The sequence below is a fragment of the Lytechinus variegatus genome, chromosome 2 (assembly GCF_018143015.1).
Source record: "Lytechinus variegatus isolate NC3 chromosome 2, Lvar_3.0, whole genome shotgun sequence".
NCBI classification, from domain to species: domain Eukaryota; kingdom Metazoa; phylum Echinodermata; class Echinoidea; order Temnopleuroida; family Toxopneustidae; genus Lytechinus; species Lytechinus variegatus.
The window spans coordinates 25,191,376-25,218,166 of NC_054741.1; the positions used below are offsets into that span (position 1 = coordinate 25,191,376).

General features: G+C 36.8%; 2 protein-coding genes across 2 annotated transcripts in view; one reads left to right on the forward strand and one right to left on the reverse strand.

The window, feature by feature from the left end:
* LOC121409703 (mucin-17-like) overlaps positions 1-26,791 on the forward strand; it is a 172,253-nt gene that overhangs the window by 117,761 nt on the left and 27,701 nt on the right. Inside the window, exons 49-56 of the mRNA XM_041601610.1 lie at positions 5,231-5,371; positions 5,977-6,132; positions 6,591-6,752; positions 10,183-10,299; positions 12,822-13,058; positions 14,022-14,282; positions 15,931-16,182; positions 20,170-20,424. Coding sequence (XP_041457544.1) covers positions 5,231-5,371; positions 5,977-6,132; positions 6,591-6,752; positions 10,183-10,299; positions 12,822-13,058; positions 14,022-14,282; positions 15,931-16,182; positions 20,170-20,424 — 1,581 coding nt within the window. The remainder of the gene's footprint in view (positions 1-5,230; positions 5,372-5,976; positions 6,133-6,590; positions 6,753-10,182; positions 10,300-12,821; positions 13,059-14,021; positions 14,283-15,930; positions 16,183-20,169; positions 20,425-26,791) is intronic.
* LOC121407671 (insulin-like growth factor-binding protein complex acid labile subunit) lies at positions 23,249-26,765 on the reverse strand. The gene has a single exon (XM_041598854.1). The coding sequence runs from the start codon at positions 26,290-26,292 to the stop codon at positions 23,491-23,493; it is 2,802 nt and encodes a 933-aa protein (XP_041454788.1). The 5' UTR covers positions 26,293-26,765; the 3' UTR covers positions 23,249-23,490.

Genomic DNA, 26,791 nt, shown 5'->3' on the forward strand with positions numbered 1-26,791 from the left:
CTATGTTTTTTTCTCCACTCTTTTCCTCTTTTTGTCTTTCTTTCCCCGTTTTGTTTTTGCTCCGCCAATAGAGGGAGGAGGGAGGGGCGGGCCCCTTGCCCCCCCTAGATCCAACTCAGGAACAATCTAACAGAAAGTATTAAACAAGCAGATTCAAGAGAGAAATTCAAATCCATGTTAAAACTCTTTTGGGGGGGGGGGTAAATAGCCTTTCCAGCCGCATTTGAAGCCCCCTATCGTTTACAGCCTAATGTGAACTGTGCAACTACTTTAATTTTTGGTGAATTTCATTCTTTCTTTCTATTTGTTCCGTAGCGTTTAGATACATATTTTGTGCTTCACTTGTAAGTGGTATACAAATAATGTAAATTCCTATTAATGGCTTGCGGTTCCCGATCTCCTTATCGAAATCAATATTAATGAAAGGGCACAATATTGTTCTCGCTCTAATGGAGGGGAGGGGGTGTCAGTGTTCTATCAAGCAAAAGACGTAGGCCTATATGTGCATAAGTTCATATCATTGGTTTAATGATAAAGAACCTGATGAATTCTGTTTTTGTATATCAACGTTATCATAAAGTTAATATATACAAATGACAATCAATATGATTCAGGCGTACACCGCTTTAACTGATATAACATGCATCCAGAAATCGAAATATCCGATTAATTTAAAACGTACGCAGCAGGAATGCCACGCAGTTTGGATGTTACAGCACTCTAAAATTAGAATAATCTCGTATTACAAATGTCAATTTTGCTAAAAATGCACATAAACTCATAACTTGATAGACTCTGGGGATGATATCGTTGATATTAAAAAAATCGCATCGACCTCGATATGCAATCATTTTTTATACTGCATCGGAAATGACATCCCGCTAAATCTTTTCCATAATTAGATTGCTATCCATTCTCTTTCTTTTTAATCTACATATAATCTATGTCTTGCAGGATCATGATATGGAAACCCTTTTATAACAAACATGATAAAGGAAAAACGCTTCTCAAGTTATACATGGTTCATTGCCGCAAATATACCAATCATCTTCGCTTGTTAATGTTTAATCATCAACATTATCACTGATATTATTATTCTTATTATCATGTCCATTAATATCACTTCAAAGTTCTAATTATCACCATCATCATCACTGTTATCATCATCATTCATTCATTAGCTATTTCCAATCGTTCTCCAGTATCAATTTTATAGTTTATATCATTAAAAAAATATGAAAGATAATAGTAATGATTGTGGTGATGTTGGTAATCATGAACATTATATCCGTTATGTGAGATAATTTATGCGATTTTACACGCTAATCGCTCATCGATGATGGTGAAAGAAATCTTTTAAATAGCACAACAGAAGTTGGGATGGTAGTTACTGCATACACGTACTTTAAAACACTACATTATTACAAAAGATTCCCCATCGGGCGGGCCAACGGTCTTTTGAAGTAGGTTTATCTATTGAAATTACTACAATAATCACGACAGCGGATATGAGGAATTAAAGACTGTGAGCGTCTAGCTCTCCCATTGTTTTCTTTGGCGAACCAGCTGAGCATGCTATTGTCAATGATTCTCTACTATACGGGCGAGTGATCTTGCTCTTTCATGATCATAGGCCTGGGCAATGACTAAGAACAGTTCGATGAGTATCAATGGCAAGCAATCCTGAAAGGTCAATAATGTTCAATTCTCTTGATGGAGAAGCTTATATCATGGCCCTATTTGCTTTTGCTTTAGTTTAGGTCAGTAAGTGTACTAACTAATATTAGTTATAAATAAATAATCATATTCCATCTATTTTAGAGTAATGATCTAATGCTAATATATCACTCTACATATCTCCCTGCAGCTTACGGCCCCATATCTTCACCCGTGAAGTACAGAATTTGCCAAGCTTAAATTATTGAACATAATGGCATCCTAGTATTGTAATGATGTAATCACTGCAATATAGATAAAAACATTAATTTAATTCTACTCACATTGATTTTACTTTAGAACAAACTCACCCCCTCTTCTATTTCTTCTGTTTCTCCGTCGTTATTCTTCTTTTCCACCTTATTATTCTTCTTGTGCTCATCCTTCGCCCCCTTCTTCATCTACTCTTCTTACTCCTCCTTTTCTCTATCTTTTTTTTCTTCTTCATATCGTTAGTCGTCTTTCATTATTCTGTTTTCTCCACCTTATTCTTTTCTGCTGCTTCTTTCCTTTCATTCCTCCCATTTTTCTACGTCTCTCTTCTTGTTCTTCTGCCCACCTGCCCTTCTTATAAGTCTCCTGCTGCTTTTCCTTCGTTCTTATTCTTTTTTCTCTTGCATCTCCTTTTTTTCTCTATCTTTGTTTTTCCTCTCCATATTCTTCCTCATCTCTCATTATTATTCTCATCCCTTTTTACTGCTCCCCCATTCTACATGTACGTCTGCTTCTCCTTGGTAATTCTCAGTCTTCTCCCACCCCATCGATTCATGAAGATAAAATTATAATGAAATAATAGAAATGTTAACGAAGATAATACTTATAATAGACAAATGAAGATGATTGCGATAGTAACAGCGGTGATGACGATATCGATAACTATGGGAGGTTACAGACCATGTACAGCACAAGGTAACAGGAGCAATTTTAAATATGATTACATGACGATTTCGATACGAAATATTCATCATAAATCTAGATCTAGTACATTAAAATACACTTATCTTTGTAGAATAATGAAATCGCCGCTCAATATCGATAATTCCGATGATCACTAAAACATAAAAGCATACGTGGTACAGTGTATCATAATATTGCCTAAAAATATCTGACATTTGATGGAATTCTGTGCTTATATCGCTCATTTCTCAGCACTTTAACGATTTTCTTTCACAGGGCTATTTGGCAAATATTTTTTATTTATACAAACAAACACTTCGTTGGTAAAATTCATTGGATTCTGATCGAACTGATTTTGTGATCGTTACCACAGTTGGTATTTATCTTTAATCCCGAACATTACGTTTAATACGTTAAACCAATTAAATGAAGTTATACTTTAGTCTGTTATATGTTGTTATTATATTGTACTCTCATGCCCCGAGAGGGGATCGATAGTGTAAATAAAATGTAAATCTAAATCAGGGGTGGATCCAGCCTCCGCCAATAGGGGAGGGTGATTTTTTCACCCATATTTTCCCCGATCGGCCGCCCAAGGTTGATATTTGTTTATTTCTTTGAATTGGTTGTCCCATTAGCGTAATGATTATTAAAGTTATTTTCTAAGTCTTCGCCTCATCTTATTCACTCGCCTTCCTCCTCTTATGTTTCCCCTTCTTTTTTCTTCTCTCTTTTTCTTTCTTTCCCTTTTTTTTTGCTCCGCCAATAGGTTGGGGGGGGACCCTATGTAAATGTAAATCCAACCAAGAATTGGGTCTATACAACATAATGTCTAAAGGTGGGGGCGGATCCATGACAGGGGGAAAAAATAGGTTCGCTTTCAAGGGGGAGGGGCACTTTTCTGTTTTGGCTGCATTTTGCATTACAAATTTTAATTGTGCCTCTCATAATGGGGGGGGCAAGGGGCAGACCCCCTCCCTCCCCTGAATCCCCCAGTGATAGAAGGGTACCGGAAATTTGAGGATGCTGATTCATTCATGGCATACAGTTTTCAAAATAGACGACAATTTCGTAAATATCCAGTCCACACGCATGCGTACTCTCATTCCGAAAACGCAAGTCATGAATTTTGGGGAAAAATGTTTTTAACCCCCCCCCCCCCCACCTGATCACGAATTCTGCGAGAACACAAATCTGCTTTCTCATGAATATTGATTTCGATGCAGAGGCAGAAATCGGGATGCGCACGCATTTGGTCAAACAATAACAATAACCAAAAAAAAGATTAATATTAATCGATGACAGTCGTTTTTAACACAATCGGACATTGACGTCGAGGGACATGGAATCGCTTATCTGGAGAACCCCTTTCAAATTTCCGAGTTTTTTCCCACTCTTTCAACTGTATTTCCTCCATTTTCTTCACCCTTCCTCTTTTTCCATCCCAATATTATTTTCTTATTTCTCTCTATTTCCCCTTCCTTTTCTCTCCCTTTGACTTCTTAGTTTTCTTTTTCCTCTTTCACAATCCCTTTTGATCCCGCTTCTTTAAAACATGGAGATAAAGAAAACTAAGAGACAATATGTTATCCTGGGGAAATGGTTGCCCGTCAAAAATTTTAAGAGACTATTTAAAACAGTTTCTAATAAATCTTTGTAAATCTTTGATCTTCTATGCCTAATAGTGTCAAGCTGTTCCGGTCATATTTATTTTATCATTCTATTTCCTTCTGTTTTTTTTTTTTGGGGGGGGGGCTCTCGACACTTGTTTGAGATGCGAGTAATAATTAATATTCTAAGTAGACGTGAATTCTACGAATGGCTTTGGCCTACGGAACGAAAATATGTGGAATCTTATTTTCCCACCTAAAACATCATGAATTGACTCTCTTTCAATTGCAAAAAAGAGGTTTTCATGGATATTGGAGCAAATTCGTGTGATCAGTAACGATTTATGACATTTGCGTGATTTTTATTAAGCTACCGTGGCTTTATGAATGCACCCGAACTTCCATTATAGATGCGAACCACAGTAGTTCAGAACAGTGACCCGAACTCTCGATCCGACAGTCAATATGAACCACTGATCTCTAGGGGAGAGATCAGTGATATGAACATGATGAAGGCACACATTTGTTTTGGTCGTAGAGGGAGCTATTTAGAATAGATTCTTCGGCCTTTCGACAGAAATTAAGACTTGCAGGAAAGACGAACAAAAGAACGGTGGCATCAAAGGGCTTTTGATGGCGGCCGTTCCTTTGAAGGCAAGGGAACGTTGGGCGGGAAAGCCGAAGCAAAAAAGCCGGATGCGGGAAGAACGATGAAGAACGGTGCATGGACTTTTGACAAGCTACCTAATTCTGCTCCTTTTCTCAAAATTCTTGGAATTTAACCATATTGGGTTTTAGATTTAAAAGATTATATTTTATGATGTAAGATAATAATAAGAATATTAAAGATTATTTTTCAAAATATGAAATCTGATATGAACAGTCACCTTTCCCCCATGTACATTTACTACTCAAGTTTTGTCCTTTAAAGCCAATCTACAATCAACATATCGTCATTCTTGTTGTTTTTGTATTGTAAATATAATTACCCTTTTCTCTTACCCCAGTGGTTACAACTAATCCGAATCCCTGCAATAGTTTCCCCTGTCTGAATGGGGCAGAGTGCCTTACCATGGACAGCACGTTCTACACCTGTCTGTGCCGTTCTGGCTTCGCTGGTATTGACTGCCAACAACCCACATTACCTGGTGAGTGTTTATTGATGCTCCTTGCCAGGGATTTCAACAACTAAACTGCCGAAATCCTTGCATCTGGGGAGCATTCCATCAACATTTTCCGTCAGACAAGTTGTCACATCAGACAAATTTCCTTTTATTCTTCTTGGCTGACAAACATTTAGTGTGGTAAATTGCAGGATCAAATTTCTCAGCGAATGTTGCCAACCAGTTATTCATAAAATGCTCTTGTGAACTTCATATTTGTAGGCAAATGAGTTTCCAAACTTTTCTGTAAATTACTATAAATCCAAACTAGAGCAGTGACATTGCACATGCATTGATATTTTTATTTATATTTTTATTTGTCAATGATATTGTTGTAAAGTTGTTCCAATAATTTTTTTATCCCACTTTCATGAATAATGACTGTTCATTCAAGTAGAGTAATCCATGATCTTGTAAAGTAACTCATTGGCCCAAATTGCCATTGATGGTTTTGAATCATTCTGTTGTCGGAATGATGGTTTGTACAGATTCTTGCAGTAAGCCACGTTATTGGTGGTTGCTAATTCTAAACACAAACAATGAATAGCATTTTCTCTGATTTCTTTGTTTTGAACTGTTTATGTTTTCAGGTGGCCAGGCAACTGATCTCTGTTTGACTAACCCCTGCCAGAATGGAGCGACCTGTGTGGCCAGTTACCACAGCAGTAATCGTAACTTTTACCAGCCTCAGTATTACTGCATATGCAACAATGGCTTCACGGGAACAAACTGCCAGCAGCAGACAGGTACATGTATGTTCTTAACTGGGGTGTTGTTGTAGGGGGAGGGGGGACAGGGGACAGTTGGCCTGAGATTTTTCAATCAGTGTTCATGGATAGCATTTGACTGAGAAGGGAACACTTGGTAACATAATAAATATCATTAACTGATAATTTACTGATATTTTTACTTGCTCCCATTTCTCATAAAGCAGCTTTATATTTGTGAGGTTGCTTCTGCTACATTCTTATTTGGTGAATATGATTGTGTTGGTCATGGGGAGGCAACAACTCCCAATCCCTCTTGCATCTCTTCACAATGTTTCTGTGCCAACTGACTTTCCTCATAACTGTAAAATGCATTCCCCTCAGCGGTTCATCATTGTGGTGTCATCAGAACACTGAATTTTATGTGCAATCTTTGCAATGGATTTCCATTGGTTCCTACCTGACCTTAAAACATGACCCTCCACACATTTCCACAGCATTCTCCCCGAATGAAGACATCTGCAACGTTGTACGACCTGAAAGACCCGACTGTCAGGGTGGCGCACCTTGCTACAACTCCTATCAAAGCTTCACCAGTGATGTTGACTACTACTGTGACTGCCCTATTGGCCTCACTGGGCACAACTGTGAAACAATTGGTAAGAACATCATTTACTTTTATGTTTCAGCCATCGGCTTTATATATATATATATATACACTCCCCTCCAAAAGTTTGGGAACACCTGCCTTCAGTGTGTGTTTTTCGAACTTTGGTAGACTTTACTGAAGTTAGGCCTCATAGTACAGCTGTATTTTTGTTTTAAAGTGAAGGCTATACACCAGTGTACATTTTATCATTGATTCAAACAAATTCAAAGCTCTTAAGAGACATGCAGCTGCCAAAGAGGGCAGGCTACCAGTCAAGATGGCTTTCTCTAAAAAATGCTAACTTTTAACATTGTTCTGTTTGGGGTTCTATTCTGAAATTCTTCCCAGTATTTTGTGAATGTTACAGCAGATGACCTCAGAATTTGTTCCTCAGTATTGTTTATAAGACAATTAATTTATGGAAATCTGCATCTTTATCCTGGAAAACATCTGAACTTGACAAATGCCTAATCCTTCTTTAAAAAAAATGCATGGGAGTGGAGTAGACAGTGCAATTTGAAATTCATGAATTCAAAAGTTATCAAGAGTTATTCCAGTGCACCTTCATTCATTTTGCCTATTCAGTTTTTCTTAGTCAAAAGTCAGTCACAAAATTAAAATAGCTAACACAGGGCAGTTTTCTTTGGAAACACGTCAGTCAATTGCAGTTTTGAGGAAAGAAGGCTACTCCATGCGAGAAATAGATAGGAAACTCAAAATCAGTATCCATGCTGTTCACTACAGCCTGAAACGCAAAGAGGCACTTGGTCTAATGGGGACAGGAGAAGTGGTAGGCCAAAAAAAACCCATCTACTGCTGAAGTTAAATACATTCGGGTGAGCAGTCTGCGCAACCGTTGTCTGACTTGCCCAGAGATTACAGCTGACCTTAACAACACCCGTGAGATGCCTGTATGTTCTTCAACTGTTAGAAGACGTCTCTGTGGAGCAGGGCTGATGGGCAGTGTGGCTTCAAGGAAACCACTCCTCAAAGAAAAGAAAAGGCTTGCTTGGGCTACGAAGCATAAATACTGGTCTTTGGAGCAGTGGCAGGAGGTTATTTGGTCTGACGAACCAAAGTTTGAGGTGTTTGGCAGCAAGCGACATACCTATGTGAGACGGCGAAAGGGAAATAAGATGCTACCCCGGTGTATCAAGCCAACTGTGAAACATGGTGGTGGTAATGTCATTTTTAGGGGTTGCTTTAGTGCAGGAAATGTAGGCAGTTTGCACAGAGTAGAGGGTATCCTCAACCAGCACGGCTATCATTCAATCCTACAGCGGAAGGCCATCCATTCAGGGAAACACCTGATTGGAGGATTCGTTTTTCAGCAGGACCCAAAACACATGCCAAGACTATGCAAAGACTACTTGAAGAAAATGGAAGAGAAACAAGTCCTGAAAATCATAGATTGGCCGCCCCAGTCCCTAGATCTCAATCCCATCGAGCTGCTTTGGAAAAAAACGAGACAGGAAGGTTCAAGAAACTTGCCCAACAAGTGAGACTCATCTGTGGGATAAAAAGAAATATATGATTTATTGTCTTTTATGTGTATTCAATAAAATTTATAAGTTTTCCATATCAGTGAAACACTAAGTATTGTTTAAATTCATTTTTGTGTCTGACTTCTGACTAGGAAAAGGAAAAATGAATGAAGTTGCACATGTATTAGTGTAAAAGCTCTGAATAACTACAATATAGCTGCATGTAATAAAAGAAGTTAGCACTTTGAGAGAATGCCATCTTGACTGGTAGACAGTCATTTAAGAGAGTATAAACTTGTTTGAATCAATAACAAAACTTACACTGCTGTATAATCTTCACCTTAAAAACAAAAATTTAACTGTGCTATGAGCCTGAATATCAGTAAAGTCTACAAAGTATAGAAAAAAACACACTGAATGCTGGTGTTCCCAAACTTTTGGAGGGGAGTGTATATACATGTATGTGTAGAATTTCATTTAGTGATCAACAAGGAAAAATGCAAAAGGTCCATATTTTCAAAAGATATTTCAACAAAACCATGGTATAAAGCAATGGACTGCTATTATGCAGATTTCTTGTGTTATTTAAGGTGCACTTTCTATAACTAATGTACATCCATGGTACATTTGAAACCTGTTTTTGAGAAAACAGGACAGAGTCCAAATGAAACAATATATTCTGTTATATTTTTTTGTAAAAAAGATGTCGACTAGCTTTCACGGTCACAATTAAGTTGATTTTTTTCTAACAAATGGAGTGCTGTGACCAATATAGGGTAGAGAATTTTAAGAATCAAAGTTTATATATCAACACTTTTGCATTATGGTTTGGTAGAGGGTTTCCTTACAATGTAGGATACACGTGACCCAAATGGTATCCCAACCTCTCCTGGATACCAAGTGATCTCCTAAGTGGAGTGGAATTTATAAAAAAAATATTGAAATATGAAGGCCTGTCTTCTGAGTTTAGAATAGAAGCCAAATATATTTCCACCACTTGTATTTCTGTCAGAGAGAAATTTTCTTTTATCAAACCAAGACATTTTCAGGCTAATTTGTCAGATTTATGCATGTACTTGCATGACATAGGTTAATGATGTGGTGAATATGATTGCACTAATAGTGTTGGAACTACGTTGCCCATCACTAGTCGAGTTAAACAATAGGGCCAGCAGACAGTGTACTTTCTACAATTGTTTGACTGTCATTAAAATACACATTACCTGTTTTGTTGATTATACTAAGGCAAGTTGTCAAACGTCTGGGCCGCATCTGGTGGCAGGAATCCAACTATATGGAGGTGCTATTCATCTTTTTATTGCAACTTTCCTGCATTGCCATTTACCTTGTCCATGATAAGATGTGAGGATTTGAGACAAAAAGCCAGGATTCCTCGCAAGACTTTTGACAAAGTGCCTGATTAGGTACAAACTGGCCTGAATTCACAAAGGTGGTTTCTAAAATTGAACCCATGGTTTATACAAATTTCCTGTATAAATTACACTTATTTACCATGTATATTAAAGAATGTCCAATGCTGATGCTCGCTTTTGTCACAGTGCGCCATTTTGACGCCTGTTGCCATGGTTATCCACACTATTTTATTCGTGAGTCTTCTGTTTTTAATTAGTGATTCCACTCTTCAAACAGTGGACTCATGAATAAAACAGTGTAATTGACTATGGCAACAAGCATCAATTTGGCGCACTGTGACAAAAGAGCGCATCAGCACTGGACATCTTTTAATTTATGTAGTAAATAAGCTTAATTTATACAGGAAATCTGCATTAACAATGGGTTCAACCAATGGTTTTAAAAACTACCTTTGTGAGTTCGGGCCACTATCTTGTATGAAATCTGTATTCTAATTCCTTTAACTGCTCCACAAATTGGAAATATTCTTTGACATTGATTTAAGATACATGTACCTCTGTCACTCTCTATATTCTAATGCAGCTCCAAACCCATGTGAAAGCAATCCCTGTCAGAATGGAGGAAACTGTCTGCCCTTCAAGTTGTACTACACCTGCTCATGCCCCCAGGGATTCCTGGGAGATCGCTGTCAAACATCTAGTGAGTCTTCTTATGACTTATCTTCTTAATCTATCGTGCAAGTAAATATGTGAACGCAATTACTCTCTAATGTCTGCATGTGATTATCTAGAATTTATTGTACAATAATATTGCTCTTTAACTTAACAATTCCATAGGAAAAATAAATTGAATCAATGGTTTTGAAGCAATTGATTATGAGAAACTTGGTTTCTTTCCATCTGGTATTTTCTGTTGTCAATTGCAGTATAGTTGTTACGAAAAAAAAATTCATGATTAAATTGACATTTTAACTGTTTTTTATTTGAAAAGAAAGTCTGGGATGAAACCATCAAATATGTTATCATGAAACTTTTTTTCAAGTTTTTTTTATTTCCCTCCGATAGGGCATATATTTGCATAAACATTTTAACAGTGATATAATTGACATAATACCAAGCATATCATACACACATAACATAATTTTGAACAAAGTAAAGGCCTACAGGGAGTTTCAAACAAAAAGCAACCGATCCTAGAGTGGCCATGTCCTGCACCCATCCGTTCCGCCGCCGACATATGCAGCAGCAAAGAACAAATGAGCACCGAACAAGGCCCCTCCAACAATAGTTGATCACCTCTCATCCGAAACACACACACTGCACATTCCTCATGAAAATATGTTTACATTAAACAGAAATAAATATCAAGGTCCGGAAATCTTATTACAAAATGACAAGAATTCTTTCGAAATTTACCCATTTTTTATCAAATATATGTGTTTTGTTTTCCATAATATTAATTTGTCTCTCATTTTTTGTAACATTTTCTTATGTATCGTTTAATTTTCTCAAAATTAGGTATGGTCTTTTCCATACGAGCAGAGTATACTTGTTGTTTTGTCCAAATTATTAAACAGTTTAATGCATTGTTTCTTTTTTCTTTGAAACCAAACAAAACATGTACAGCAGAAAGATTTATTCTAAAGCTTGTGAAATTGTATAACCAGTCTGTAAATCGTACCCAGATAAGATTTGCCACATGACATTGATAAAAAAAAATGTATAGGGTTTTCTTCTTCCCTTACACAAAAGAGCATTTTGCATCTACAGTTATTTTCATCTTTACAAGATCTTTATTCACATATAATATCTTATTTAGTAGTCGGTACTGAAAATACCTCATTGTAGTATAAGTTGTATATCAAAATGTCGTTTTAGAATAATTTTTCATATGTCTGGTGTCAATCGAAATGCCATTGACAAGCCATCTATTACACAATTAATCAAGTTATCATTTTCTTTTAACATGATATAATATACATGTCTTCATCCATTTTTGTCCTTCAGTAAATGAGAGATATAAGCAGGGCATAATGGTTCATTAGATTTTGTATTACACATATTCAACTGAGCTTTATACTTACATTTAATAATCTGACATAGGACATAATAATGAAGAGACTGAATTTTGATTGAAAATCTTTTTTCACACTCTTCTCTTTCCAAAAGTTTTCCATTTTCATCTAATAAATCGTTGATAAATCTAATGCCTTTGTGCCACCATTCCTTTAAGAATATACCTTTTCCATCAATTTTTACATCAGAATTGTACCATAAAGGAATAGCCGGCCAAAAAAGAGAAGTACACTGAACATTTCGAATAAAGGAGAAAACTATAATAAAAATTTCCTTCCAAAAACTGTTTCGGACCATGAGTGATATTTTAGTGAAATAAATATCCCCTTTACCCCATTCTAATGTTACTAACGGTTTCGAAAATGCTTACATTAAATGAGAAACTTCTTCACATGAATTTGACAGTATTCTTCTTATCAAAGACAGATTCAAAGCTCTAGAAAAGTGTCCAACATCGATCATTTTAAGTCCACCATTTTCATAGTTACAAACAGTCTGTTTCCTGCTTACTTTGTTGGGTTTCCACTTCCATATAAATTTGTAAAAAGACACATTTACTGATATTCGAAGATGTTCAGACGGATTTGGAATAGACATGAATAAATGATTGAATTGTGAAACAAGCAATGATTTGAAAATGATTACATGACCAAATACAGAAATATTACACTTTGACCATGATATCATTTGTCTTTTTAGTTTATCAAATACTCTATCATAATTGAAATCTGGGAGATTTTTCAGATCAATACAGAAATCAATTCCTAAATATCTAACAAATTTCATGTTAATCAACGTTATATCAGTCCCAGGCAAATCAATCTGAATAGTTTTTTTTCAGAAACTTCATCTCTTAATGTAAAGTGACCTTTTCTGTTAATATATGCATTTAGTTATGCCTAGATGCATTGAGAAAATGTTTGTAGACATACATGTAAGAATGGGGTCATTTTAATTTTTTTTTTTACTAAATCTTGTCCCCACAACATTTTTCTAATCTGTTCATAATTTTTAAAACTGTTCGATATTGTATTTGTTTAAATTCTGTCATGCAATTTTGTTTGTTTGATTTTTTATGGAAATGTGGAAAATAATTTTGAACAGTAGCAGAAATCCCTCATAAACTTCTTTACTACTTCCCCTCAGCCGATATAACGGTACCAGCTATTTTGAACTGCCCTGCTGATATTGAGGTGCAAGTTGCATTTGGTCAGACCATGGCCTTTGCTACATGGCAAGAACCTACATCACCAGACGGTAACAGGGTCTTCCGTTCCGACGCTCCATCAACGCTCTTCCCACTCGGCACAACCTCTGTGTCCTATGTCTTTGAGGATGTCTCTGGGAATAGGGCTTCTTGCACCTTCTTTGTTATAGTATCAGGTTCGTAGTTTTTTATCAACTGGCATTGATTTGTTAAGCTTTGTAGCAAAAATAGAATGACTAACATGAGTCACATTAAATAGTGTAGAAGTATTTTTAAAAATTGCAGGAAAGTAGTAAAGTTATTTAGAAATTGAAGCATACAGTGTCGCATCAGTAATTGAAGTAAAAAGTGAAAGTAGTCAATTACTGGTTTGATAGTAGTAGTAGCAGTATTATTAGAAGTGGTAGTAGTAGTAATAGTTAGCAGTAGTAGTAGTAGTAGCAGCAGGAGTAGTAGTTGTAGTAGTAGTAGAAGTAGTAGTAGTAGTAGTAGTAGTAGTAGTAATAGTAGAAGTAGTAGTAGTAGTATTAGTAGTAGTAGTAGAAGTAGTATTAGTAGTAGTAGTAGTAGTAGTAGTAATAGTAGTAGTAGTAGTAGTAGTAGTAGTAGTAGTAGCAGTAGTAGTAGTAGTAGTAGTAGTAGTAGTAGTAGTAGTAGTAGTAGTAGTAGTAGTAGTAGTAGTAGTAGTAGTAGTAGTAGTAGTAGTAGTAGTAGTAGTAGTAGTAGTAGTAGTAGTAGTAGTAGTAGTAGTGGTAGCAGGAGTAGTTCTAGTAGCAGTAGAAGTAGTAGTAATAGTAGTAGTACATGTAGTAGTACTAGTAGTAGTGTAGTAAGTAAACTTTAAGTGTGAGTGAAGGTGATGGGACAAGCCATTACTTCCAAGGTTACATGGATTGATCTATTTCCTCAGATTGCTTTGGAAGTGATGGTTCTTCACATATCTAAAAATCAATATTCATAATTCATACTAGAATATTCCATATCTAAATTCTCTTCGGAATGAGATCAGGCTTTACAGGATAATTTGGGTTTGATGCACTAGGCATTTGGATTAGAGACGGGTAATGAATAAGGTATCTGCTGATTTCAGTATGATTCAGTGTTGTTTAATTATCATCACATTTATCCCTATGTATCAGGTAATGTGGTAGATGACACACCCCCAACAGTCTTTGGATGCCCTGGAGACATCACTGCCACCGTACCACTTGGCTCTCAGACCACAACGGCCATTTGGCAGCTTCCTGGTGCTGCCGACAACAACGGCGCTGCCACACTCACAAGCAACTACAGCCCTGGGGATGTCTTCCCAGCGGGTATCACCGAAGTGGTGTATGTTGCCACTGACTCTGCAGGACTGACTGCCAGGTGTTCATTCAATGTCATTGCGCAGTTGCCTGGTACGTATTTTCAAATTGACCGGTGGCTCATTATTAATGATAACATGCATCATATGAAACCCCATACGTTCCCCATTATGTCTATCATGGCCAATCATGTCAAGGAATTTTATATTCTCAGTCCCATCTTTTTATTTCTTGATGAATCAAATCAGCCAATCATTTCCACCCCCCCCAGAGAAAAAAGAGAAAGGATTTAGTGACAGAATGCTTTGCAGATAAGGCATGGCATATATGACATCAAAAGTGTAGTTCTGGGGAGCGTTTCATCAATATTTTCATCCGACAAGTTGTCAGATCTGACATCATTCCATGATTTTGATTGGCTGAGAGGCACTGTTCCTATGGTAACTGTCGGATAAAATGGGACTTGTCGGATAAAACGTCCTACAAGTCCTTTCATGAAACGCCCCCCTGATCACTAGCACAGGTGATATACCATCCATGTCCATCATCACTGATTAACAAGTATTGGGGAAGTGAGTTGAACAACTGGGTTGTATCCACCAAATACTTATTGAACCTGTTTTCGTACCTGAATATGATACATGTATTGTAAATTCTTGAATATGTGAAATAGATTGAAACCAATTAGTGTCTAGTTTATGTATGAAAACATCATAAAAGTATTCTTAAAGTCTCAGAGTCTATATTTTACTTACCAACCCTTCACAAAACATCCATATATATCGTCGCACGCACCACGAACCGTCCTCTCTGCGCACTTCCATGCGAGAGGTTAGTTTGACAGAAAACGCATTTAAAGAAAAGCTTTTTTATAACCAGCAATAAGTGCACCTACAAGAAGAGCAAATTTACTTACCGGTGTCTTCGTTCAAAAGTTACGGTTCCAAAGTTTCATCCCGTATCTTTATATTTTCTTGAAGTTAATTATTTACTCCACAGTGGGCAACGTAACAGAGAGGACGGTTCGTGAAATAGATACAGTGCGTTATCGCGCCTCGCGATTTCACCACGAACCGTCAACTCTGTTACGATGCCCACTGTAGTGTAAATAAATCATTTTAAGAAAATATAAAGATACAGGATGAAACTTTGGAACCTGAACTATGGATCGAAGACACCGGTAAATAATTTGCTCTCCTTGTAGGTGCACTTATTGCTGGTTATAAAAAAGCTTTTCTTTAAATGCGTTTTCTGCCAAACTAACTTTCGCATGGAAGTGCGAAGAGAGGACGGTTCGTGGTGCGTGCGACGATATATATATATATATAGAGAGAGAGAGAGAGTATAAAAAAAATGCATATTTTGTGTATTCTTCCCTTACAGAAAATGACAAATATTCCAAAGATTTGACAACAAAGATTAATTTCAAAAGATCTATTTGTCTTGATATTCCTTTTGACTTGAATGCCCATTTTTTTATAAGAAATTCAGTACTTTTATTGGTCAAGATAGTGATCCTCTCTCAGACTTTCACCACTTTAAAAAAAAATTGAAGCTCATCAGTAGACAAAATCATACCAGTGATTCATATCCCAAATAATATTGTTTTAGCATTTTTTTACAGAACATATTGAAAATCCTTTGTTGGTTAAATCCCATATAGAATTGAAAAATGTTGCTAGGATACATTTCTATTAACAATATTCATTTGGTTTTTCTGTGAAACAAAAAATATTTTCAGTTGATGAAACCCCACCAGTGATTGATAATTGTCCCGAGGAGCGATTTGCAACGCTGCCAGATGGAAGTTCTACTGTCCCTGTGGTGTGGCCTGCACCTCAGGCATCAGACAACTCTGGTCAGGTGACACTGTCGTCCAATTACAACCCCGGTGATTCATTCCCACCCGGGCAAACTTTAGTCTTTTACGCTGCCAAGGACCCGTATGGACTCTTGACTTCGTGCACGTTTACCGTCTTTGTGTCTACCACAGGTGATCCTTAGATCTTGTTTTGATTTTTTTTATGAACTTTGTGATATCAATTTTCTTATGTTTTCAACAGTTTTGTCAGTATGATTTGAGGTATGCTCAAACTGTGCATCTAAAATTTTGGGATTGTTTAATTTTTGGCAATGTCACTTGCATATCATTATAGATATTCACATATCTTGCTACAAATGTTGAATATTGTTGAATGTTGAATATTCAAAGTGGCACATATATGCTAATTATGTGCATTATAAGGTTCAGGCCTAAGAATTAAAGGGTCAAAAGTAGCAGGGACAAACTCATGAGATGAGAAGGTTTTCATTATTTTGTCATGACGCTTGTTGTGTAATGAAATAACCATTTCATTATTTTGGCATTTATCATACTACATGATGTCATTTGTTCGTCTGGGCAACTCTGTACAGATGTGCCAAATCTTTGATTTTGCACAAACTCTTTTCTAAACAATTGGTTGGTCACCAGTTTTGCTTCTGCAACATCTTTTTACTTCTTTTATTTCATTGACATTTTTTGTCTCACCTGCATAGCAGAGTAAGACTAGGCGCCACTTTTCCGACAACGGCGGCGTCAACATCAAATCTTAACCTAAGGATAAGTTTTTGAAATGACAGCATAACTTAGAAAGGATATGGACCTAGTTCATGAAACTTGGACATAAGTTTAATCAAGTATCACTAAACATCCTGCATGAGTTTTACGTCACATGACCAAGGTCAAAGGTCATTTAGGGTCAATGAACTTTGGCCGAATTGGGAGTATCTGTTGAATTACCATCATAACTTTGAAAGTTTGTGGATCTGATTCATGAAACTTGGACATAATAGTAATCAAGTATCACTGAACATCCTGTACAAGTTTCAGGTCACATGATCAAGGTCAAAGGTCATTTAGGGTCAATGGACTTTGGCCAAATTGGGGGTATTTGTTGAATTACTATCAAACTTTGAAAGTATGTTGGTCTAGTTCATAAAACTTGGACATAAGAGTAATGAAGTATTACTGAACATCTTGTGCGCATTTTAGGTCACATGACCAAGGTCAAAGGTCAATGGACTTTGACAACAAGGGGGTATCTGTTGAATTACCATCATAACTTTGAAAGTTTATGGATCTGACTCATGAAACTTGGACATAATAGTAATCAAGTATCACTGAACATCCTGTACAAGTTTCAGGTCAACAGCTTGCTGCATGATCAAGGTCAATGAACTTTGGCCACGTAGGGGGTATTTGTTGAATTACCATCATATCTCTGTAAGTGTATTGGTCTAGTTCATAAAACGTGGACATAAGAGTTACCAAGTATCACTGAACATATTGTGCGAGTTAGAGTAGTTTTCAAAGTCATCACTGCTGCTAAATTGAATAGCATGATGCAGGTAAGACCGCCAGAGGCATTCCACTTGTTTATTAAAAAAAATATTTTTGAGCTTTTGACATTCCGAAATTCGCAATGCCTCATGGGAAAAAGTCAACATCTGTTGCAAGCGCTAGTACTAAAGTGCATTCATGCATGTGATTATTCAGCCCTGGCCGACGTGGCTCGACTGGATATGTTGTTTTACTACTGCCCAGGATGTGGGAGAAAATTTGCCCACATATTTCTAACCACTTTTGTGAGTTCTTTCCTTACGTTTTTCCTTTTTTGAAGCATATCGCAGTCACATTACATCACTGAACGCTGCCTGCGCGTGATGTCGACCACGAAGTAAAACATTTGGTCTGTTTGCTGCATCCGATGGATGGCGCAGTATATTGTGAATGCACAGAATTCATAAAGCTTAGTGATTGATTAAGGGGCTGATTATTTTTATAATCTATCTTTCAAAAATACCCCATGATTAATTGTTCAGCTTTATTTTACAGGGCCAGTTGTCCTTCGATTATGCACTTGGATCTTAAAATGCATTAAAGGTCAAGTCCACCCCAGAAAATTGTTGATTTGAATCAATAGAGAAAAATCAAACAAATATAATGCTGCAAATTTCATCGAAATCAGATGTAAAATAAGAAAGTTATGACATTTTTTAAGTTTCGCTTATTTTTCACAAAACAGTTCAATGTGCAACTCAGCGATATGCAAATGAGAGAGTTGATGATGTCCATCACTCGTCTTTTATTGTTCAAATAATACAATATTTCAATTTTTACAGATTTGACGATAAGGATCAATAACTTAACCATAAACTGTTAAAATAATGGTAATTGCACGTGTTCAGGGAGAAATAAAACTTTGTTTCACTTGACATGGAGGAGAAAATTAGAATATTTCATACAATAAAATACAAAAGAAATAGTGAGTGGGTGACGTCATCAGTCTGCCAATTTGCACACCGACCAGGATGTGCATACAACTGTTTTGTGAAATTATGCGAAACCTTAAAATGTCATAACTTTCTTATTTTACATACGATTTTTGATGAAATTTTCAGTGTTTTGCTTGTTGGATTTTTCTCCTTTTTTCAAATCAACTTTTTGTTGGGGTGGACTTGTCCTTTAAGTAGATCTCATGTAATGCCCAGATTTTCTCCTAGCTGATAACTATTTTATAGGAAGTCGTCAAATTCTTCACCTCTTTACACTGTTATTTGAACCCTTTTCTTCCTGTGTAATCAGTGCTTGCAATATTTGGGATTTTATCAATTCAATTTAATACAAATTTGGTTTATTAGGTAAATGTATAAAAATACAGTTGTGTGAAGACCATTAATACAATATCCACATAAACAAGACAAGAATAATTGTACCATACTGTATATTTATAAACATTATTATTCACTACACTTTATTTCTTCCATTTACTTTATAACTCAATTCATAGATCAATAACATAAAGAAAATAAATTCCACCATGATTGAGTACGAATTTACAGATTATATACAATTACTTGACAAATTATGCTGGTAGTATCATTAAACCTCAATCAATCAATCTTCATACTACACATATTTTTATAATTTCCAGTAATAGTTTGATAGTTTGAAACCATTTCCTGCATGAAGACTTCTTCCTCAATTATGTGCCTCATTTTCTTCACGTACCAGGAATCTCTCACCCCTTAAAAATATTTTCAAATGCAGCTGTAAGTCGAGAACTCGTGAAGACCATTTCCTGCACGAAGACTATACTTCTAGTTGCTTAAGTCTGTGCCTCGTCTTGTACACGTAGCAGGAGTACCCCCCCCCCCGGCTATCACCATCGCAACCACCAAAACCCTCACAGTAACTTCCTGCATTTCCTGTTTTTATCTATGATGAAATAAAAGGATTTGAAAGGAAGAGATGCAGAGCAGAGCCCTGTAACATAAAGCTAAGCAATTGATCATGGGTACGATTTCTACGATTGATTGCATTGACTATTGTGTATGATCAATCCTAAAAAAAAAGCTGCTCGATCAATTGATAAGCTTTATATTACAGGCCCCAGGATTAGTGATGTAAAATGTGTCTCAGACTTTCAGTAAGATGCCTGAATAATGCTCCAGAAACTCACAGCATTGGCCCAAATTCACAAAGGTGGTTTTGAAAACCCACGGATGAGTCCATGGTTTATGCAGATTTTCTGTATAAATTACGCTTATTTACTGCGTACATGAAAAAATGTCAAATACTGATGCGCGCTTTTGTTACAGTGCGCCAAATCGATGCCTGTTGCCATAGTTATCCACGCTATTTTATTCATGAGTCCACTGTTTTGAATAATGAGTTCACTCTTTAAACAGTGGAATCATGAATAAAATAGCGTATCTTACCATGGTAACGGGTGTCAATTTGGCGCACTGACAAAAGCGCGCATCAGCATTGGAATGTTTTATACACGAGCCCGATACGCGTTAAATTATTAAAACATAATTTGTACAGGAAATCTGCATAAACCATGGATTCAACTGTGAGTTTTCAAAACCACTTTTGTGAATTCAGGCCATTGAGTTGCGATTATTGAATGCATGTATCGCATCTTTGTTGTAGGTGACACCAATCCGCCTGTGATCAGTGGGTGTCCCGAGAATCAGTTTATCACTGCACCCCCAGGATCGTCCATTGTTCCAGTGACTTGGATACCACCTACTGCAACAGATGACACTGGAATCGTCACCCTCACCGGGGACTCGACCCCAGGATCATCCTTTCCTGTTGGCACAACCTCGGTCAGATACGAGGCCCGGGACTCGTCTGGCCTTGTCTCTCGCTGCACTTTCCAAATTTTTGTGACTGCAGATGGAGGTAAGTCTCTCAAACTCAACTGCCCATATTCTTAAAAAGAGGGATCATCATCCAATCACTATGCAGATCTTTGTATATAATTATGCTTATTTTATCTCATACACCAAGAAAAATCTAATTAAATGCACTTGTTTTGCAAAGGGCACTAGATAAGGCAAGTGTAATAATCAGGGGCGGATCCAGGATTTTCCAAAGGGGGGGAGACACTTTCCCAAAGAAAAATTTGACAAGCAAAAAAAAAAGGTCTTCAGGTCTTCACTTTCAAAGTGGGGGCACACTTCCATTTTAATGGCATTTTTACATGTTAAATTTTAATTGTGGCTCTCAAAAGGGGGGGTCATGGTTGCCCCCCCCCCCCTCCTGGATCCACCAGTGGTAATTATATACGAAACGGCATAAACTATGGTATTGTACCAGGGTACAGTTGAAACTTCTATCGAGAATACGGGCCAACTTGCCAAAGTCTTTTAGTGGCTAGTTTGTCCAGTCCTTATAGGGATATGCTCGGCATTGTGTAACGACTGGGATTTCACCCAGGGTTCCATTGACTAAAATTTACCTTTAATAATACTGATGTACTCAATGATATATACCATGGTAACACTGCCCGGCAGCCAATCAAATTCAAGTATTCAAAGGAAGTTTTCATCATTCTGAAAGTTGCAGTAGTTTCAAGCTTTGTGCAATGGAATCAGAAGGTAAGTAGAGTTCACTAACAACTAAAATAAATTCTACGTGATACATGTTTAATTTGATTTTATGCCAGGTATTCTGAGGGTGGGTTAAATTCAACTTATGGTCTACAGTTGTGTTATAACTATGGATAGGTAATTGTGTCCCAAATTTTATGAGGTACATGAATAAATTGATTTTATGCCCAATATTCTTAGTTTGGGTCCATTTAACATGTAACTTATGTTCTATCTAGCATTATAAGTTCATTTTACCAGCTCATTTGATACTCTAATAATTCATATCTGTCTAGGACAAATAAATAGTTTTCTTCATCATTAAACCCATAGTTAAAAACACAGTAAACATACAAAGTCACCGCTTTAGCTACCCATAATTCAGGCGCAAAGGTAGATCATGTTAGTCCTAGTAGAACCTGGACTTCAGAATGAAGGCCTCTGAAACTCAGATGGTTTACAGAAGTAAATTACCCTTAAGTGTATATGAAGCACTACATCATATATAAACTCATAGATCAATTCAATCAAGCTTGATAAGTCAGATCTGAAGCTTTTAAAATTACATTTAAGATGTTCAACGATACAGAATATGGAAACTAACAATCGTGTAAGATTGGATGCTTGCTGGCCATGCGCTTAGGGCCCTGTCTTACAAAGAGTTATCTTGATATGGTTGACCTCAAATATATGGATATCCATCAATGTCATAATTTTTTGGTCAGCAAATTTGCACAAAGTCCTTTGCAAACAAAGAAAAGCACACTAAATATTCAAGAACACAATGAATGCATGAATATGCAGCATATCTAGAAAATATTTTGAACAAAAGGTGCAATTTAGATATTGATGTTGATGGCTTTCCATAGTTGTGGTTGATCTCATCAATTGCAACTCTTTCTAAGATGGGGCCCAGGGGGCTGTTTCATAAAGCTATTTGTAGATTAAGAACAACTTTAAGAACCTTTGTTACACTCTAAACCATCGCCAATTTATTATACCATTTACCAAAAGAAAGGATCACCAGTCACTCTTATCATCCCTGCTCTTATCTTACGAACAGCTTTATGAAACACCCACCTGGTCATGCCATAGATAATAACCTATTTATAAGTCTTGCCCCATTTCTTTTATTCTTACTTCATTTCATTAATTGCTAAAGCCATTGTAATTTGAAAGCATGACACCCTTTCAATGTGAATGAGAAAAAATATATGTACCTTTAACTCTTAAAACTTGAATGTTATTCATTGTTTGAAATCCATTCCGATGGTGGCATTTCTCACAGTGCCATCTCAACTAGTCCATACAGTTTGAAATGTCACATGGAAATTATTTTCCCTCAATTACTCAAATTCATATTTTTTTTCTTTGTTAATCATTAAAAACATCAATTGGACGTTCATATAAAAAATATTACAAGAAAAATAGGACAACAAAGAGTTAGCAATAGAAAATAAGAAGCCACCAAAATTTACAGTAATTAATACATATACATATCAGATGAAGATGAAGAAATTAATGCAATATGCACTCACACACACACACACACACTCACCTCACACTTTGTCATTGTTATCATCACCCACAAACACTCACCCAAACATCCATCATCTCAACAATTTCCATTTTATCCTTTCTCGGTTTTCCCTTTCAACAACTTAAAGATTAGGTCAACATTCCTTGGCTTATGAAAATTCCAAATAGGCAATACTTTGTACACCAAAAATTGCTTGTGCATTTTCACTTATAACATGATTTCCGTATATCAAACTAGATTAAACAAACTTATTTTCTCTGACAGGGTACGAAAAAAGAGTTGTGCACTCTCAAGATATTCATAAAAATCAAGGCATCTGTAACAAATTACCAAATTATAATCCAGTGAAATGTGATGCCATGACCAGCAGGCCTTCACACACATTTTGAGTAACAAATGAAAATATTCTTATGAATATAATGAATTCCATATCAGCTAATAATGTCCTTGCCTATTTAAAGGGTCTGAAGTTCCACGTTTCAAGATATTAATTCATAATGACCATTCAAAATTGCCTCCTGCCTCCTGTGATGTAACCGTAACTTTGCCACAGATTCTTTCCAAAATCTGGAAGAGAGATCGGAGGTCCTTTCTCCATCTAAAGCATTTCATCTATTAAATTGGCTTCTTCATACTATTAATTATAAATGAAATTCAGATGGACAAACAAGTTGTACATACTTTTAATATCTGTAGGTGATAATAGTATTGGCCAATTCTACATTCAGGTAATATAAAAAAATGTTGCCCTCAAAGAAATAACAGAACAGGAAATTATGATCTTGTTATGGCAACATACATAATGTTCTCGTCAGTGTCAGTCAATATCATATTCTTTTACAGTGGAATAGCATTGTTTATAGCCCTGTTTGTACTCATGCTTCTTTCAAATTGGGCCCAGAATAGTTCCTGCCCATCTGCATCATCCGTCCACAACATGTAAGGTTTGTTCCTACTCAGGAACAACCTGACGAGGTATGGCATGTTCTCATCCTCTATCTCCTCTATAAAGATCAGGATGACTTTGTCAAATGCCGTGTCATTGACGTGCTCCAGAGCCATGCGGAGCTTGGTCATTGTCCAGGCATCTTTCACAGACTGGTTGCTGATCAACAAGACTGTCTTGAAGCTGTTGTCGATGGCATCATAGAGTGCATTGACGTAGTACATACCCAGGTGAAGATCCTCATCTCCAAAGATGATGTTCTGCAGATGTGGCAACCTCTCCTCCAGGACAGGTTTCATGATCTGATTGACCCATTCCTGTTCTGTTTCCTGGAACATTAGGTTGAGATGATAATGGTAGTTGTCAGCATTGAATTCCTCTTCCATTTCCTCGTAGCCAACGACAGCAAGTTTGAGGAGGAAGAGTTTGTGATTCAGCCACCATCGTTTATGGTATGCAAGCATGGCCAGCATAACAACCAGGAGACCTGAGAAGGAAAGAACTGCAATGAGAACAATGTTCACTCCGCAGTGATCTTTAGGCTGGAATGAAAGAATGGGTTTATTGTTCAGTTCCTTCAATGAAGTACTGGAGCACACTGTTTGGTTTGGATGCCTAAAATCAATGTCAGCTGTGTCGAGCCACTGCCTGAACCATGTCAACGAACATCCACAAGTGAATGGGTTTCTGGATACATCCAACCGAAGAGAGTTGTTCGATGGCAAAACTGTTCCTGGTTTAATGATACTGATTTGATTTCCAGGAAGATAGAGGTCAGTAAGTCTTGAATTCTGGGCAAACGTTGTTGTCTCCAGACCATGGAGGCTGTTATTTTGGATGTAAAGCACCCTCAAGTAAAAGAGACCATGGAATGTGTCTTCCGAAATCTTCACCAATTTGTTGCCACTGAGGTATAAAATAGCAAGAGAGGGCAGAGAATGGAACAATGTTGGCCTCAGTTCAAGAATTCTACAGTTTTTCATATCAAGGTAGAACAGGTTTGGAAGGTTGTTGAACACCCTGCTGTCCAGGCTATGTAAGTAGTTTTCCCTGAGGTGCAATTTTTTCAATGAATAGAGTCCAGTAAATAGAGACTGATTGCTGATGTCATCATAGAGGTCACCGCTTGTCAGCTGTGCTCTCTTAATATGTAGATCATGAAGGTGAGTCATATTGACAAATTGTTCTATTGAATATCGTGAAGCTTTGACTTGAGCATTTGAAATATCCAAGTAAAGGACTGTATGAAGTTGCTGGAAGGTAGTCTGTAGATAGATCTTCTTCTGATTAAACAGTAGTAATCTTTCCAAGTTTGGAAGATCTTTGAATGCTTTGGCACTATAAAAATAGCATGGATTGAAAGATAAATTTAATTCTGTTAAATATGTGAGCCCTTTAAATATACTTTGAGAAATGGAACGTATATCGTTGTTTGATATATCAAGTTTAAGGAGGGTTTCAAGAGTCCAAACAGTTTTATCACTGTTCAAATCTACAATTGTATTATGGGACAGTCCAATAAATGTTATCCTTGGAATTCCATTGAAGGACAGTGGCGAAAGAGTTCTTATAAAATTGTGTGACACATTCAACTTCATTAGTCTGGGTAAGCAAGCAAATGTTTGAGCTGGTATCGATTCTATATCATTATTGGAAATGTCCAGTTCTCTAAGAGATCTAAGCAGACAGAATGATTGATTACCAAATGTTCTTATTTTGTTTTCCCTCAGAACAAGGGTTTGAAGTCTTGTAAAACCCCAAAATGAACCAGTGGGTACATTCTTTATCATATTACCTCTCATTTGAAGAATAGATACTGATGGAATACTCTCGTTTTGATATGATGCATTGCCAAGCGGAAGAAGCTGATAGATTTCACAACCATAGACGGATAATTCTCCAATCGATGTCATACCTAGAAAAGGCTGAATATCAAAAGAATTCAGCTGATTGCCCTCTAGATGTAGACTCTTAATTGAATGCAGGTGATGAAATGCATACCTGTGTAACTTCTTAATCTTATTTGAGGCTAATGACAAAAATGAGATGGAAGAATTTTGCAGAGGGAGGAAATCGCTCGGATGAACTTCTTCAATGCTATTTAACATAAGGTTAATCCGTTTTAGATTATGATGTATTGGATACCCATCAAAGTTGAGACCACGTATCCGATTATAACTTAACTCCATCGCCGACAGTCTTGTAATGACTGAGAGCGTTTCGGAAGGTATTACATTCAGATGATTTCGTCTCAACTGAAGTCTTGTAAGCAGATTGTTCTTTATGAAGAGCAGTGGTGACATTGTCTGGAGATGACAAGAAATCAACAGGAGGGATCTCAGTTTTGTCAGTGGCCACATAGTCTTGGTTTCAATAAATGAAATGGGGTTTTCAGAAGCAATCAGAGAAACAAGATTTGGGACATCCTCAAATGAACTATTATGCAGGATTGTCAAGTTGTTTTTAGATAGGTCCAGGAGTGTGGCCTCCTTAGGCAAGTGTGGTGGGACATCTGAAAGCCCTTTGTTCTTGCAGTTGACCGATAGTCCATGACTTGAGTTGATGAAGCTGCAGTTTCTAGGGTTCCAACGATAATCCTCTGCAGGTGCATTGTTTGTTAAAGGGAGAATATGCATAAGGAAAAACTCCACTGCTGCCAGCACTGAGATAAAGCACGGGGCACAATTTGCCATGTTCGTAGCTGTTTGTTTTTTTATTCACCAAATTTCACTTATGAAGATTTAGTATTCAAAAACAGCCTTTCAACACCATGTCATAATTCCTCTCCACTGCATGGTACTCATAACAGATCTTCAATATCAATATTTATATTTGAACTTTAAACATGCCTTGAAGCACAACACCACCAATTTCACAAATAAAGCAGTTGATAATGATTTTTTGTGACTTTCACGTTTGCATCCCATTGAAGTTCTGTAATCTAGTAAGTGTCAGGAAGAAACTCTCAAAATATCTAAAAGATAGCATGGAAATGAAATGGGCGGAGTCTCTATTCCTTGGAGGTGTGTCTTCCCAGTTTACAAAAACTATGTTACATTAGTTTCATTACTATGCCATGCACATTATTTCATTTTTTGAAGAACTTCCTCATGATTTCAAAGTAATCAGTTAAAACATTATACTAGTATGTTATTGTCATACAACATGGGAAAGTACAAGAAGCTATAAATA

Bases quoted from the DNA above. Each gene is read 5' to 3' on its own strand.
- LOC121407671 (XM_041598854.1), bottom strand. From the start codon at position 26,292: ATGGCAAATTGTGCCCCGTGCTTTATCTCAGTGCTGGCAGCAGTGGAG.